Here is a 17,387-nt window from a genome sequence, read left to right on the forward strand (position 1 = left end):
TGTACTTCCTCTTAAAACAATAATCACCACCACCACCACTTTAACAATACGACGTCACCAGTAAGCATACAAAGTGTAGAAATACCGCTAACCGAGGTGTTCATGTGAGGTTGAATTGCAGCGCCTCTAGCGGCAAATATAGCATCCACAGGGCGAACAGCTATGAATGGCTATTGGGCAGGCCTTGTATTCCTTGTAGACTAAGCTGACAGGAAGCTCTATACCGCAAATTACCGCATTTCCATTTATATTGTTTTGCTGTTTAAGTGTTGGTAATGTGTTCACAATGAGGTGTTTGTAGGCTTGTTCTTGAGAGTTGATGGTTATGGGCTAATTAGTTTATTTTTCTTATTGTGTAGTATGCCAATTTAATTTTTTTTAAATTATGTTTACAAATCTTGGAATATGTGATATTGTTATGCGCCTTTTTGTACTTCGAACAGAAATTTTTTGCAAACAAGAACAAATGTAATGAGTGGCTCAAAGTGATTTCTCGACGTAACTTCGTCCTAAATAAGAATTCTAATTTATGCGCTAATTATTTTTATTGTGTAGTGTAATGATTTGTTTTCTTTAACTGTGTTCAAAAATATTGGAACAGGTATTGCTGTGTGCTCGTTTGTACACTTAAGAAAATGGAAATTGCAACACCATGAAGGCATTCGTCGTTTGTGTTGATTTTCAAGATATGGAACGATGCCATGTAGGTATGTAAACGATCAAAATTTCAGACCCATTGGATTGTTGCTACAGGTCTCCCCACGTGATTGGTCGCGGAGGAATCAACTCCAGTATACGGACTATGGCGTAGCGTAGTTGACTTGCAGTCTGTGCAGTGAAGTGCTCCCCGTCAAACATGCCTCGACGACAGAAAATAACACGCTATCAACAACTGTCGCCGTTTGAGAGGGCTCGGATAATTGGGCTGTGTGAGACTGAATTATCGCTAAGGACTGTCGCTGCACGTGTTGGCCGACAGGCATCTACGGTACAACGTGTATGGCAGCAGTAGTCAAATGAAGGTACCCACACTCGTAGACCTGGCACAGGCCCAGCGCGACAGACAATTGTGAGAGAGGATCGCCACATCATTCGGATGGCCCGGATGGAACCCCATGCAACAGCAACGCAAATTCGAGCAGCTGTGGCACCCCACGTTACACAACAAACAGTTGGTAATCGCCTGCGTGTAGCTGGCTTACGAGCCCGTGTCCATGCAGAAGGTATTCCATTGACCCCACAACAGCGACGTGTAAGGCTGGCCTGGTGTCGAGAAAAATCGACGTGGGTCGACGAATGGCACTGGGTCGTCTTTAGTGACGAATCGCGCTTCTGTCTTGCCCGCAGTGATCGCCGGAATCGTGTGCGTCGACGTACCGGAGAGAGGGGCCGCCCAGATCTTATTGTCGAGAGGCACACAGGGCCAACACCAAGCATTATGGTCTGGGGAGCTATTGGCTTTAAGGTGAAATCACAATTAGTGCTTGTTGAGGGCACTATGACTACTCGACAGTACGTTGATAGGGTACTCAATCCAGTGGTTGTCCCTATGATGGCGAACATTGCTAATGGGATGTTTCAGCACGACAATGCCCGGGTTCACACTGCTCGCATCTCCAGAGAAGCTCTAATGGCCCGCCAGATCCCCGGACCTCAGTCCTACTGAGCATGTGTGGGACATGATGGGTCGACAACTGGCCAACCGTCCTCAGCCACACACAACTCTGGAACAACTGACCAGTGCAGTGCAGCAAGCATGGGCCACAATTCCTCAGGAAGCGATCCAGGGCCTTATTGACTCCATGCCTCGACGAATTCATCAATGTATTGCAGCTCGTGGTGGGCATATCCTGTATTGATTGTTGTCCAAACTTGCGGTCAGAGGGACCTGAAAGTGTAATCATCGAATCACAACCGAACACTCGTCCTGCATGTTCAATTGCAGCAATGTAGCACCACTCCTTCTGGGTGCTACAATTTCCATTTTCTTCAGTGCACTTCGAACAGGAAAAAGAGCAGAGGGACGCTATCAATTCACGAATTCCCTGTAGAACAGGACAAAACTAAAGAGTGGTTCAAAGCAATTTCTCGCGTTAATTTTGTCCCTAACACTAATTCTGCTTCCCTGTTGTCTGCAGCCTTCATTTCAGGAAATCACTACAAAATGTTTTCTTCTTTCAGAAATCATTTATTGCCTCCCACGCAACTAACAAGCTGACACTAAGCTGAGAACACTACGTTGAAATATATGAAAAAATAATGTGATGAATTCTGATATTGTTGGGATTTACTTACAAATTAATTTTCAAGTGTCAGTTTCACAGTAGAGCAACTAGCATAAAGTGGAGATATGCTTGAAGCAGAAATGGCATTACAAGCACAAGGATGACTGAAACACCTATGTATGTATTATAGCTCCCTACAACCACCCTTGAACTAGCACTTTCATCTTAGTCTTCCGTTGCTATTTATCGGGTATTTATTACCCCTAAATTTTCTTCATACTTTAGGTGGAGTCATATTTACCACATGACATTAACACAACCCTTTATTTTTCAAGATAATCTGAACTTTAACACTTAAACAATGACAAGTAGGAACCATTACTCTTATGACAGTAATGCCAACATATGAAGTTAAGTGTTACCTGGCAATGAACAGTTTGCCATATATTTACTCAAAATAATTTTCTCTCACTGAATTTTTATTGAAAATTAAGTGCAAGGTATGAATGAAATATAATCTGAAACTATAGACTATACAATGAAATTAAAATTTAAACAAGTTTGAGTCAAAATATTTATGCTATCCATACACCGAATATATAAGTAGAAAAATATTTTTTTTTATGTTTTGTCCACGCCCCCTTCCTGACAGCGCACTTGAAGAATTTTAAAACTCTAATTGAATAATGACTCTTAATCTCAAGATTAACACAGAAGACAAATGCATTGTGGTAAGTTCTGCTATGTATCTAAATGCTATGGATAATAAAAGTAATTACTATTATTCATCACACTTAAGGTGCGTCAGTTGGACTACTCCATCTACACGCAGTTTCGCTTCACGGCGTTATTTTGGGAAATATCAACGAAAGTAGCCTTTAGTATTATTCATTCTAACAGTATTAGTCAATGTAACATACTCCTTCATTCCTCTAAATTAAGATAAATCGGCAGTCAAAGTCAATATCAGAACGTCAGCTAAACTACACCACCCATCTGCAGTTTCATTTCAAATTATTTTGGTGAATATCAACGAAAGTAGTCTGTAGGATTAATCATTTTAACAGTATTAACCTATGTAACATTCTCCATACCTCTAAATTACGATAAATCGGCAATCAAAGTCAATATATGTTCCATAGAGAAGTATGCATTTCTACCGCAAAAACTTAGGCCGCCAGCGCCATGTGTCGAACTATGAAACAACTCCGATTACAGTGCGTGGACCCGATTGTCAAGGCCGGCAAGGAGCTAGCTAGAACGACGCATCAAGTCGGCCGTGCATTAATGAAAAAGAGCAAAATTCATTGCTAAAATTACAGATTGTTACATTACAAGTGGAGAAAGATTTGTTTCTGTCGCTAATACGATTGTTTTAAAGTCGCTAGCAAACTGAGCCAAACAGTCTTTTGTGCAGTTCGGAAGCGGTGCCGGTGAGATCTAGCTCACATACTAAGACAAGTGCCACCAGAGTGCATGTCAGTTTGTGCTCGTTCAAATGAAGGCAAAATACGACATGCATACATTTAATATAAACTGTTCATGAGAGAAAAGAGTCCCATATTCTTTCTTTATTACATTGGTGGTGCCATGGCACACCGGCACTACGTACCTAACGAGCCACCTCTACATGGGAAATGCTAACCATAACGATAGCATAATTAAGTGCTTAGTAAAAGCTAAAAACGCAAATTTTGCTTTCGACAAATTGCCAGTTATACATTCTACACTTTCTGCGCTTTAAGCTACGTTTATTAAAAGGACAGATTTTTGGGTGTAGTCTACCTTTAAATTGATGTTTCATTTTCATTGATATTGATATTATATGTGCAAACATTAGTCCCCATGCACAATGCAAACGTAACCGTAAACTTAACCCACGTAACGTAATCGTAAAATTAACGTAAAATTTGTGGTATTCACAATGGAGGAACGTAACATGAACGTAAAGAGTAGGGCCTAAACATCAGCCAGTCAAAACACAGCCATGTTATTTAGCACGGAAGTAGGGTTTTAGGCTATCTCGCAGTTTTATATGTTAATACCTTGATGAAATCGAACAACGTGGTAGCGGAATTCATATTAGTCTACCTACTTCAAACATCTCTTGCTTTGCTCCTAAACAACAGTGCAGAAAATGGGTTCATCCCTTGAATCAAAGGAGGTTATCTCGGGGCGATTTCGGAAATCTACTATAAATTATCTATGACAGGGATTGACTGTCGTCTGGTCGCCAGCGCTGCGAACTTGTCTCCCGCCATTTACCGTCAGATTTCATTGCTACAGCATATTTATTTCCGCGTATTCTCTTTCGGTACAGCGCCTTTGTAATTCTTTTTCCTTATATCATACATACACACAAAGATTATTTTGAAAGAGAATTACAAGTGTTTCGTCGAAAGAAGTCATTATTATATCGCGCACAAAATACAATGTTTACGTCTGCTCTGATTGGCTGGTTCTTTACCTTCTTTGCAATCCCTTAAGTCCCATTCACAATGCAAACGTAACGTAAACTTAAAATTAACGTTAACTTAGAAGTTTGCGGACATGTTATCGGATGGAACCACTCACAATGCGCCGACGTAAACTTAACTGCGAGTCCGTAAGGGATTGCGGTTAATTTTACGTTAGGTTTAAGAACCAGCCAATCAGAGCAGACGTAAACATTGTGTTTGGTGCGCGATATAATGACTTCTTTCGACGAAACACTTGTAGTTCACCTTCAAAATAATCTTTGTATGTACGGTACGTATGATAAAAGGAAAAAGAAATACAAAGACGCGGTACCGAAAGAGAATACGTGAAAATAAATGTGTTGCAGCAATGAATTCTGACCGTAAATGGCGGGAGACAAACTCGCAGCGCTGGCGACCGGGCGAGAGAAAATACCTGTCATAGATAAAACAGTGTCCCTGTATATTTCTTAACATTATGACAGACTACTAGTTTACGAAAACGATATCATCCAAACATCTCATCGGAGTGTGATAGCTAGGCGCATAGATGTCGGTAAAGAAGACCTTACATTTTTTTTTTATTAGAAAAGGGGAATCAAATTGTAAGATAGTGTCAGAAACAGTTAGTTAAGGTTTAATCCGCATGTACTAAACGAACTGATGGGGGTCATTTCTTACAGTAGATTACCAAAATCACCCGGAGATAGCCTTCTTTGATTCAAGAGATGAACCTATTTTCTGCACTGTTGTTCAGGAGCAAAGTAAGAGATGTCTGAAGTAGGTAGGCTAATATGAATTCCACTACGACGTTGTTTGATTCCATCGAGGTATTAAAATATAAAACAGCGCGATAACCTAAAACCCGATTTCCGTGCTAAATAATATGGCGGTGTTTTGATTGGCTGCTGTGTACTGTTTACTTCATGTTACGTTCCTCAATTGTGAATACCACAAATATTACGTTAATTTTACGGTTACGTTACGTCGTTAAGTTTACGCTTACGTTTGTATTGTGAATGGGGCCTTAATTTTACGAACTCGCAGTTAAGTTTACGTCGACGTATTGTGAATGGTTCCATCAGATAACATGGCCGCAAACTTCTAAGTTACTGATAACGTTAATTTTAAGTTGACGTTTCGTTTGCATTGTGAATGGGGATTTACACTTTGTCCAATGCAGCAGCCTATAACTGTGGGAAGAAAGTAAATATAAAAACATAGGCCTAACCTCATGTGAATATCCAAGAAATCTGAAGGAGCTGCTGAACATATGGACACAGACTTAAAAATAAGGTATACGTTGAAAATATAATAATAATAATAATAATAATAATAATAATAATAATAATAATAATAATAATAATAATAATAATAATAATAATAATAATAGTTTTACGTCCCACAAACTAATTTTACGGTTTTCGGAGACGCCGAGTCCCAGAATTTAGTCCCACAGGAGTTCTTTTACGTGCCAGTAAATCTACCGACACGAGGCTGATGTATTTGAGCACCTTCAAATACCACCGGACTGAGCGAGGATCGAACCTGCCAAGTTTGGGTCAGAAGGCCAGTGCCTCAACCATCCGAGCCACTCAGCCCAACAGAAAGATATTCATTGGGGTAATCACATAAATGGAATTGCAAATAAAGGTTACAGATCTTTTCATGTGATTATGAGGATATTTAGGGGTTGCAGTAGGGATGTGAAGGAGGGAGCATATAAGTCATTGGTACTTTTAAGCTCCTTTCTAATTTTCTTTATAACGTTTACTATCTTGCCAGTTGCCTCTGCAGCTCTCTCTATTGCTTACAAAACTGGTAAGCTAAACAAATTTTTCTCTTTCTGTGAATCATTCACCACAGTTTCTCTTCCTTGACTCCGAACTACTTTAGTGTCTATGGGACCTTCAGCACAATTACTTGTTTCGAGAAATGGAAAAAACCAGAGAAAAGCAGCATGATTTGTTCTGTGTGATTTCCGATAAAAGAATAATGTTACGAAATTCTTGCAAACTTCGAGCTGGGAAGACTTGGGAGAAAGGAGACAAGCTACTCAACTAAGCAGTTTCCTAGCTGTCAGGGGATAGAGGGCATGAAATTGCATTAGCAGACGAAAAAGCTTGAAGATAAAGTTTCCACTCAAGAAGACAAACTGGACAAATATTCACTTATAGGAAGAGGAATTAGGGATTCAATAATTCACCAAGAGAGATGTTTGATAGATTTCTAACTTCTTTGAAATTATTTAAGAAAAGACTAGCTACCTGGATGACTGCCCTAAATGCAGATCAGTGGTGATTGATTGATTGATTGATTGATTGATTGATTGATTGATTGATTGATTGATTGATTGATTGATTGATTGATTGATTGATTGATTGATTGATTGATTGATTGATTGATTGATTGATTGATTGATTGATTGATTGATTGATTGATTGATTGATTGATTGATTGATTGATTGATTGATTCCGTAATTTTCTCCTAATATTACATTTGTTCATGCCATCCATTACAATGTGTTTCTTAATACTTTGCTCCTTACCTGGGTGCTTAATTTTCCTTTTAAGCTCCTTTCTGATTTTCTTTATAAAGTTTATTAGATTACTGGTTGCTTCTGCAGCTCACTTTGTTGCTTGCGAAACTGGAAAGCTAAACAAATGTCACTCTGTGAATCGCAGAAAGCTATAACATTTGCCACAGTTTCTCACCCTTGACTATGAAATACTTTATTCTTGCCAGCAGGAGTGGAGATTGGGATAAATGACAACTAAAACAAACAGATTCCTTTAACAAAATCAGTCACCAGAGACATGCACTTACGCTTCTGTCACATTTGATTTACACACAGAACAAGGAGTAAGGAGAGGCCTCCAATTTCACACATTTCATGAGTCTTCAGGTAAAGTTACCGAGCTGGGTAGTCATTTAGGAAGAAATCTCACCATCAAATCGAGTATGACCTTGTATCATCATTGGAAGCTATGACCTAACAAAATTAACTGTAAAAAATAAAAGCTGCACTTATTTCAATGCTAAGCTCACTATTTTCTGAGATAAGTATGTTTTGTCATTTCAGCGGGAGTGTATCTCCATCCATATTGGCCAGGCGGGGGTCCAAACTGGAAATTCCAGTTGGGAACTCTACTGCCTTGAGCATAACATCCAGCCAGATGGATACATTGTACCAGATCAGGAAGACCTCACCCATGATGACTCATTCAGTACATTCTTCAACGAGGCATCCACAGGGAAGCAAATTCCACGTGCTATTATGATCGACTTGGAACCTACTGTCATAGGTCAGTACAAAACTCCATCCGACATAACATTGCAATAGAACGAAGATCAAGGCTTTAAGGGTGAGATTTCTGATGATGATGATGATGATGATGCTTGTTGTTTAAAGGGATCTAACATAGGTCATTGGCCTGAAGAGAAATGAAGTATGTGCAAATTTTGTACTGACTTCATCGCTCACTGATGGGATCGCAAAGGCTGAATTGTCAGCAGTGTATTAATGTTTTATGTAGGTCCTCTTCACCTTTTGGCAAGTATTACCTAGTTCTGAAGATCATTGTGTTTCTTAGCATGTGGAAGTCCAGCTACTGCACCACAATTATCATTATCCACGAATATACAAAAAATCTCACTTCATCTTTGCTTTCTTCTGCCGCCATTCTCCCTCGGCAAAGATCGGTTATCTTCAGTTTTTAGTTCAGTCAAAGTCCACTAGGGGCGGCCTACACCGCTCCCCCTCCAGTAACCAAGTTGCGATACAAGGACAATATAAGGATAAAAAATATACCATAATCACAAGAAAATTAAATATATACAACATCATCTAGACAGCGAGTGGAAAACCTGACTGTCCTTCCACTACGTGATTTTGTTACCACTTTCTCCTTGCTGGACTTGTCCTGGGAATCCATCGTTGATCCATCAGGGGTAGGGTCCTTGCAAGACACCTGATCGTTCCTCATGACGAGCTGTAGAAGTCATCTGCTGCTATGAAGTAGGCTGGTTTCAGGCGATCAATGGAGACATTCACAGATTTATTTTTTATGGTAACTGTGAAATGTTTATCAGTTTTGGCAGTTACCTGAAAAGGACCTTCATATGGGGGTTGCAAAGGTTTTTTCACTCTATCGATTTTCAGAAATACAAGAGTACATTTAATCAAGTCTTTATGGATGAACATAGTTCGGGAAGTTTTGTGCTTAACTTCCACAGGTCTGAGTTGCTGCATGTGCTGCTGAAGTTTGGAGACAAAAGTTTCTGTTTCGATCTGAGAGTGAGGGTTATTAAAGAATTCACCTGGAAGCCTAATATGCATTCCACATACCATTTGCGCAACTGAACTGTTTGAGTCCTCCCGGAGTGATGCGCGTAGACCTAGTAGCACAGTCGGAAGGGTGTCTGTCCACTTTATAGAGTTGCGAGCTTTGATAGCAGTTTTTATTGTTCGATGCAGACGTTCAACTTTACCATTGCTCTGTGGATGGTAGAGTGTCGTACGTTTAAGCTTCACACCACACAATTAGGAAACATTCTTAAAGAGCTGACTTTCGAACTGTCGGCCTTGGTCAGTAACTAGATTTGCTGGGACTCCAAACCGTGTCAACCAGTGATCATAAAATGATTTTGCTACAGTCTCTGCTGTTATATTTTGCATTGGTATTGCTTCCATCCAGTTGGTGAAGCGATCTACACATGTAAGGCAGTAGAGATAGCCATCAGAAGGTGAAAGAGGGCCAACAATGTGTATGTGAACAGTGCTGAACCTCTGATCAGGTTCTTGGCGTATTTGTATGTTTTGTTATTTCGTCTTTTTGACATCCCATGCAGGCTTGCGTCCATTTTCTGACGCCATTCTTGATACAAGGCCAGATAAACTTGGAAGTCATCAGCCTGGTTGCGCCATGTTGTTGATCTGAAGAAAGAATTGTTTGCGAAATTCTTTTGGAATGTATGGCCTTATGTTGTTTGTTGAGGTATCACACCACAATAACTTTCCAGAAGGCAGCGGGTAGCTCTTGAACACGGGTGACAGACTTTCCTCTTGAAGTTTTTTAAATTCACTCTCATGACGTTGGCTGTCAGCGACTGTGTCGTAATCGATGACAGTCAATCCGTGACAGGTTATCCGCACCGATATTGTCCTTGCCACTAATGTGTTGGATGTTTGTTGTAAACTGGAAGATGTACTGCAGATATCGCAGCTGCCGTGGAGATGCCTTCTCATTTTTCTGATTAAATGCAAAAGTGAGTGGTTTGTGGCGCGTATATATTATGAAGTCTCTTCCTTCAAGAAAATGTTTCAACTGCTTGACAGAGGGGTAGATTCCGAACAGTTAATGGCCATAGGTGCTGTACGGTATCTGTGTATCGCTTAGCTTCTTCGAAAAGAATCCAATACGTTTCCATCCTTTTTCTTCATACTATTACAGGACTGCAAAGTCACTTGCATCTAATGCCAGGGCCAGCTGGTATGTTGGGTCTGGAAATGCAGGCAGTGCTGCATTTGCCAAGTCCTGCTTACATTTTTCAAATTTTGTGATAGCTTCTGGGGTCCAGTTAATTTGTCGCTTATTTTTCTTCTTAGCACCTTTCAGATTAGCATGCAAAAGAGACTGTGTTTCTGCTGCATCTTTGAGGTATCGTCTGTAGAAATTAACGGTACCTAAGAATACACGAAGGTCATGAACTGTCTGTGGTAGTTTGTAGTCAACAATCGCTTTCACTTTATCCGGCAAGGGTCTGGAGCCTTCCGTGGTGATTAAGTGTCCCAAAAATTCCAGTTGCTTTACACCAAGTACAGACTTGGTAATATTAAATCGGGGTCCAAATTCATGTAGCTTCTCAAACACAACCTTAAGATGCTCACGATGTTCCTCTACTAGTGCTGAAGCAATTAGGCAGTCTTCAAGATATGGATAAATATAAAGTTTACGCCTCTAAATACCTTATTAATGAAACATTGGAAACTGCTTGGTGCATTACGGAATCCAAATGACATCACATTAAATTCATACAACCCAAACGGAGTAATAATAACGGTTTTAGGTTTGTCTTCCTCTGCAACAGGGATTTGTAATTATGCCTTGAAGAGGTCGAGCATGCTAAATATTTTCCTACCCCTCAAAATATGTTGAGAACCTTCAACCCGAGGAGTCGGATATCGGTCTGAGATAGTTTGTGCGTTCAGTCGTCTGTAATCACCACATGGTCGAAAAGTTCCATCCTATTTGAGGACCAGGTGGAGAGAACTAGCCCACTGCGACTTTGATGGTCTAATAATTCCACTGTTTTGCATAAACTGGAATTCCTGTTAAACGATGTATAGCTTCTGAGGATCCAGCTGACTGGGCTTGCAATATACTGGTTGGCCTTTGGTTGGGATGAAGTGTTGAATATTGTGTTTGATTCAAGTAGGTAGTAAATTTGGTTTCGTTAAATCTGAGTAACTGGATAACAGATCGGCAAATTATTGGGCTCTTGACATTGTGCTAACGACATTATCAGCTGTGACGGCTGTTACTTCACCCATGACAGACAGTTTAGTCTCGTCATCAATTAACTGCTTTTTATTTAAGTCAATTAGTAAGTTGAACTTCTTCAGAAAATCAGCACCTAATATGCCCTTGCCAATTTTATCTACTATGAAAGGCCATTGGAATTGTCGACGAAGTCCCAAATCAATATTCAGTGTTCTAAGTCCATAAGTTGGGATTTCTGCGCCATTAGCTGCAAATAACTTAAAATCTGGGTCACAACTTCTGTTACTGGAAGTGACAGGGATTATTGAAACATCGGCTCCACTATCCACTAGGAAGTGCAAACCCGTGTTTTTGTCACGTACAAATAAACGGGGTTTACAGCAATCATTATTTTCAGTAGTGAAGCTTGCTGTCAACTCTACCACTGTTTGGAGTTTTCCAAACTTTTCCACGAGCATGGAGGCTTGCATTTGTCAGGGAAGCAGTTATTACCAAATCTGAAGTGGTAGTAACAGTACCTTCCGTTTGGATCGTACGGCACTTCTTTTTGCTTCGATTTCGGTTCGAACTTCGACTGCGGGGCCTAAAAGTGCGCAATGGAGCTATGTGTGGCTCTAGGGCAGCTATCTGTGCAGAGAGTTTCGAGATAGCGTCGTTATTTGCGGACGCATCAGTACTACTATTTTCTACACTGTAAAGTTTACTGCAGGGAATCATTTCAATGATTTTGTCGGCCATAATTGCGATTTTTTTCAAGTTTTCGTTGGATACAATTAGAACACGTTTGATAGAGTCCGGCAATTTCTCAAGTCACAAAGTACGAAGCACTTTTTCGGAAACATTCACGCCTGCTAAAGACTGCATTTTTCTTAAAAGTTGACTAGGTTTCAGATCGCCTAATTCAAAGTCTAATACCAACAGTTTTATTTCTTTATCTTCGCTTTCCTTGAAGATATTTAAAAGGCGTTCTTTAGCTGCGTAATCTTTATTCAGTTCCGAACTTTTAATAATGTGCCAAATGTTTTCAAGATATTTAGGTTCGAAATGAGACACGAGGTAGTTGAATTTAGTGTCCTCTTGGGTAATTCATGAGATAGAAAACTAAGTTTACACTTGAAAGAACCAATTTCCGGTTTTTCTATCCCGAAAGGAGGGATCTTGATGCTTACCTTGTTAGCCTCACCCATTATGTGTCCTGAATGAGATTCATTTGCCGTCGGCGTACCCGTTGTGTTGTTTTCATCCATTGTTCTTCACGCTCACACTACGTACACTTATGCACTTCGCGACGTTTATTACGCACTTCCGTCACTGAATCACGTCGGGGTCACCAATTATGTAGTGAAGTACACAACACACTGAATCCACCTTAGCTACACTTTATTATTATTATTATTATTATTATTATTATTATTATTATTATTATTATTATTATTATTATTATTATTATTTGCTATTTGCTTTACGACGCACCGACACAGATAGGTCTTATGGCGACGGTGGGATAGGAGAGAACTAGGAATGGGAAGGAAGCGGCGTGGTCTTCATTAAGGTACAGCCCCAGCATTTGCCTGGTGTGAAAATGGGAAACCACGGAAAACCATCTTCAGGGCTGGCGACAGTGAGGTTCGAACCCGCTAGCTCCCAGATGCAAGCTCACAGCTGCGTGCCCCTAACCGCACGGCCAACTCGCCCGGTCACTTTTATTTTGCACCACAATTATCGTTATACACAAATATACAAAAACAGCTCACTATATCTTTGCTTTTTCTGCCACCTTTCTTCCTCGGCAAAGATCGGTTATCTACGGTTTTTAGTTCAGTCAAAGTCCTCTAGGGGCGGCCTACACATTCTAGCATTAATTTGCATAGCGGAATCTCGATTAACCAGGGCTAATTTATAATTAAATACTTTAGTTTTTGTACAAAGCTTCAACAACATCAGTGCAGTAAAGTTTTGATTGCTTACGTGTAAATTAAGATTTGTGAATGGCTAACTATTTGACCTCCTTTACAACATATATTGGTCAATTCAATTCTAAAAAAAAGGGTTAGCTTAATTATCTCTTCGCACTGTTGCTTATGCATAGATATCGTTTTGGCATTTTTTCTTTTTTTATTTCTTACAACCGTGGTGGAAAGATTTGTTGTGGAGAAAGCTCTCAAGATATCTTAACTATATTGCACAATCTACGTTACAAACAATGATCAAAATAGGCTTAAAAGTTACATTGCACCATAACAATCGACCCATTTGCATTATCTGAGCTTTCAATCCTCCGAGGTAAGTAGCATTGGCTCACATTACCTCGTATAATCTGTGCTTTCTTTTACTGTCTACAAGTAAGGAAAATGGAAATGGCTACCCAACTGCATTTGTTTCCCGATTCACAGCATTACTTCTTTTCATAACCACTTAGTTTGTGGTGCAAACAATTATTTTGTGATGTGCTTTGAATATCCAGGCAACCTCAAGACCAAGAACAATCAGGTCAATTACTGGTACAATAATTTGAGCCACCAATCCTCAAACTGAATTGTTTCAGGTCTCCAACCTAATTTCATCCTCTCTGCACAAGAACTGTATACTACAATCGAGGAAAATTAACCATCAAATTCAAACCTAAGTAGAATTGTAGTGTAATTATTGTATGCTTGCTTTATTGTCATGAAATCCTTGTGTATAATTCAGTTATTATGAGTTTCGACTTGACGTTTGAGCGCTGCCTTTTGGCGGAGGGTAAGTGAATTAATCAACAGGCAACACGGCCGACTGGATCCCTCGCTGCGCTCCTTATACCGGCCTTGACAATCGCTTGTGAAGCCCAGCATAAAGCTGTAATTGGAAAGTTTCACCGTAATGCCGCTGGAGCGCTGGCCTACTACCCACTGACAGGAAGCTGAATACCGCAAATTACTGCATTTCCAGTTATATTTATATGGTTTTGCTCTCGTAAATGTTGGCAATGTGTTCGCAATGACGTGCTTGTTGGCTTGATATTGAGATCTGATAGTTATGCACTAGTGAGTTAATTTTTATTGTGTAGTGTGGTGATTACATTTTTTAAATTGTGTTTACAAATCTTGGAATTTGTGACATTCTTGTGCACCTTTTCGTACTTCGAGCAGAAATTTTATGGAAACAAGAACAAAGTGATTTCTCGCTCTTACTTCGTCCTGAACAGGGATTTTAATATATGCGCTAATTCGTTTTTTAATGGTGTGGTGATTTGCTTTTCTTTAACTGTGTTAGGAAATATTCGAATATATATTGCTGTGTGCCTTTTTATTCTGAGCAGGAAAAAAAAGAGCAAAGGGACACTATCATTTCACGAATTCTCTGTAGACCAGGAGGAAACTACGGAGTGGCTAAAAGCAGATAGCACTCTCATAGTTTTCCGTTTCTATTTCGGTTATTTACCTTCGTTCTTTTTCTTTCTTTCTTTCTTTCTTTCTTACTTTGTTTACTCCTCCAGGGTTGGCTTTTCTCTCGGACTCAGTGAGGGATCCCACCTCTACCACCTCAAGGGTAGTGTCCTGGAGCATAAGACTGTGGGACGGGGATACAACTGGGAAGGATGACCAGTACCTCGCCCCGGCGGCCGCAACTTCTATGCTGAACAGGGGTCTTATGTTGGGGATGGGAAGATTGGAAGGCATAGACAAGGAAGAAGGAAGGAAGCAGCCGTGGCCTTAAGTTAGTTACCATCCCGGCATTTGCTTGGAGGATAAGTGGGAAACTATGGAAAACCACTTCAAGGATGTCTGAGGTGGGAATCGATACCCCCCTCTACACAGTTGACCTCCCAAGGCTGAGTGAACCCCGTACCAGACTTCGTACCACATTTGAAATTTCGTGGCAGGGCCAGGAATCGAATCCGGGCCTCCGGAAATGGCAGCTAATCACGCTAATCAGGTATTTTTACCCATGAATTTTCTTTCATAGAATAATCCTTCAGGCGGTGTCGTATTTACCATATGACAGCAACAAAACACATTTTTATCCAAGATAATCTAAACTTTAATATTTAAACATTGACAAGTAAGAATCACTACTGCTATGACGGTAAGGCCAACGTATGATGTGTTGTTTCCTGAGCAATGGGGCCAAAGGCCTAGAGGTTAGGTCCCTTCAGACAAAAAGCATCATCATCGAGCAGAGGACAGATTGCAATTTATTTACTCAAAATACTTTTCTCTCACTAAATTTTTATTTAAATTTCTTCGTCTTTTTTCGCTATTTGTTTTATGTCGTACCGACACACATAGGTCTTATGACGCCGGTGGAATAGGAAAGGGCTAGCAGTGGGAAGGAACCGGCCATGGCTTTAATTAAGGTGCAGCTTGATGTGAAAATGGGAAACCACGGAAACCATCTCCAGGGCTGCCGTCAGTGGGATTCGAACCCACTATCTCCCGGATGCAAGCTTACAGCTGCATGCCCCGTGGCCAACTTGTTCCACCCTACTGCATTTCAAGTAAAAATTATTGTCTGAATTTAGCACGGCCAACTTGCCCGGTATTTAATATTCTAGTGAAAGATATGAATGGAATGTAATCTGAAATTACACTGACTGACAGAGCAAATGCAACACCAAGAAGGAGTGGTCAGAACTTTATGCCAATTGCAGGGTAGACTGACGTCACTGAGGTATGCTCATGATGTGAAATGCGCCGCTGTGCTGCGCACGTAGCGAACGATAAATGGGACACGGCGTTGGCGAATGGCCCACTTCGTACCGTGATTTCTCAGCCGACAGTCATTGTAGAACGTGTTGTCGTGTGCCACAGGACACGTGTACAGCTAAGAATGCCAGGCCGCCGTCAACGGAGGCATTTCCAGCAGACAGACGACTTTACGAGGGGTATGGTGATCGGGCTGAGAAGGGCAGGTTGGTCGTTTCGCCAAATCGCAGCCGATACCCATAGGGATGTGTCCACGGTGCAGCGCCTGTGGCGAAGATGGTTGGCGCAGGGACATGTGGCACGTGCGAGGGGTCCAGGCGCAGCCCGAGTGACGTTAGCACGCGAGGATCGGCGCATCCGCCGCCAAGCGGTGGCAGCCCCGCACGCCACGTCAACCGCCATTCTTCAGCATGTGCAAGACACCCTGGCTGTTCCAATATCGACCAGAACAATTTCCCGTCGATTGGTTGAAGGAGGCCTGCACTCCCGGCGTCCGCTCAGAAGACTACCATTGACTCCACAGCATAGACGTGCACGCCTGGCATGGTGCCGGGCTAGAGCGACTTGGATGAGGGAATGGCGGAACGTCGTGTTCTCCGATGAGTCACGCTTCTGTTCTGTCAGTGATAGTCACCGCAGACGAGTGTGGCGTCGGCGTGGAGAAAGGTCAAATCCGGCAGTAACTGTGGAGCGCCCTACCGCTAGACAACGCGGCATCATGGTTTGAGGCGCTATTGCGTATGATTCCACGTCACCTCTAGTGCGTATTCAAGGCACGTTAAATGCCCACCGCTACGTGCAGCATGTGCTGCGGCCGATGGCACTCCGGTACCTTCAGGGGCTGCCCAATGCACTGTTTCAGCAGGATAATGCCCGCCCGCCCACACACTGCTCGCATCTCCCAACAGGCTCTACGAGGTGTACAGATGCTTCCGTGGCCAGCGTACTCTCCGGATCTCTCACCAATCGAACACGTGTGGGATCTCATTGGACGCCGTTTGCAAACTCTGCCCCAGCCTCGTACGGACGACCAACTGTGGCAAATGGTTGACAGAGAATGGAGAACCATCCCTCAGGACACCATCCGCACTCTTATTGACTCTGTACCTCGACGTGTTTCTGCGTGCATCGCCGCTCGCGGTGGTCCTACATCCTACTGAGTCGATGCCGTGCGCATTGTGTAACCTGCATATCGGTTTGAAATAAACATCAATTATTCTTCCGTGCCGACTCTGTTTTTTCCCCAACTTTCATCCCTTTCGAACCACTCGTCCTTGGTGTTGCATTTGCTCTGTCAGTCAGTGTATATATATTGAAATTAAAATTTAAACATGTTTGAGTCAAAATATTTATGTTTTGCATACAAGGAATATGGAAAAAGTAAGAATTTTATGTTTGGTCCAGCCCCCTTCCTGAGAGCAGCGCTTGAAGAATTTTAGAACTCTAATTGAACAGTGACTCTTAATCTCAATATTAACATCAGAAGACAAAAGTATTGTGGTAAGTTCTGCTATGTA

General features: G+C 41.4%; 1 protein-coding gene across 1 annotated transcript in view; it reads left to right on the forward strand.

Moving 5' to 3' along the window:
- Positions 1-2,911: 2,911 nt before the first annotated feature.
- The window catches only part of LOC136879744 (tubulin alpha chain-like), a 56,210-nt gene continuing 41,734 nt past the window's right edge, over positions 2,912-17,387 (forward strand). The window contains exons 1-2 of the mRNA XM_068228769.1: positions 2,912-2,956; positions 7,747-7,987. Of these exons, the coding sequence (XP_068084870.1) occupies positions 2,912-2,956; positions 7,747-7,987 (286 nt within the window). The remainder of the gene's footprint in view (positions 2,957-7,746; positions 7,988-17,387) is intronic.

The sequence above is a fragment of the Anabrus simplex genome, chromosome 1 (genome assembly GCF_040414725.1).
Source record: "Anabrus simplex isolate iqAnaSimp1 chromosome 1, ASM4041472v1, whole genome shotgun sequence".
Taxonomy (NCBI): domain Eukaryota; kingdom Metazoa; phylum Arthropoda; class Insecta; order Orthoptera; family Tettigoniidae; genus Anabrus; species Anabrus simplex.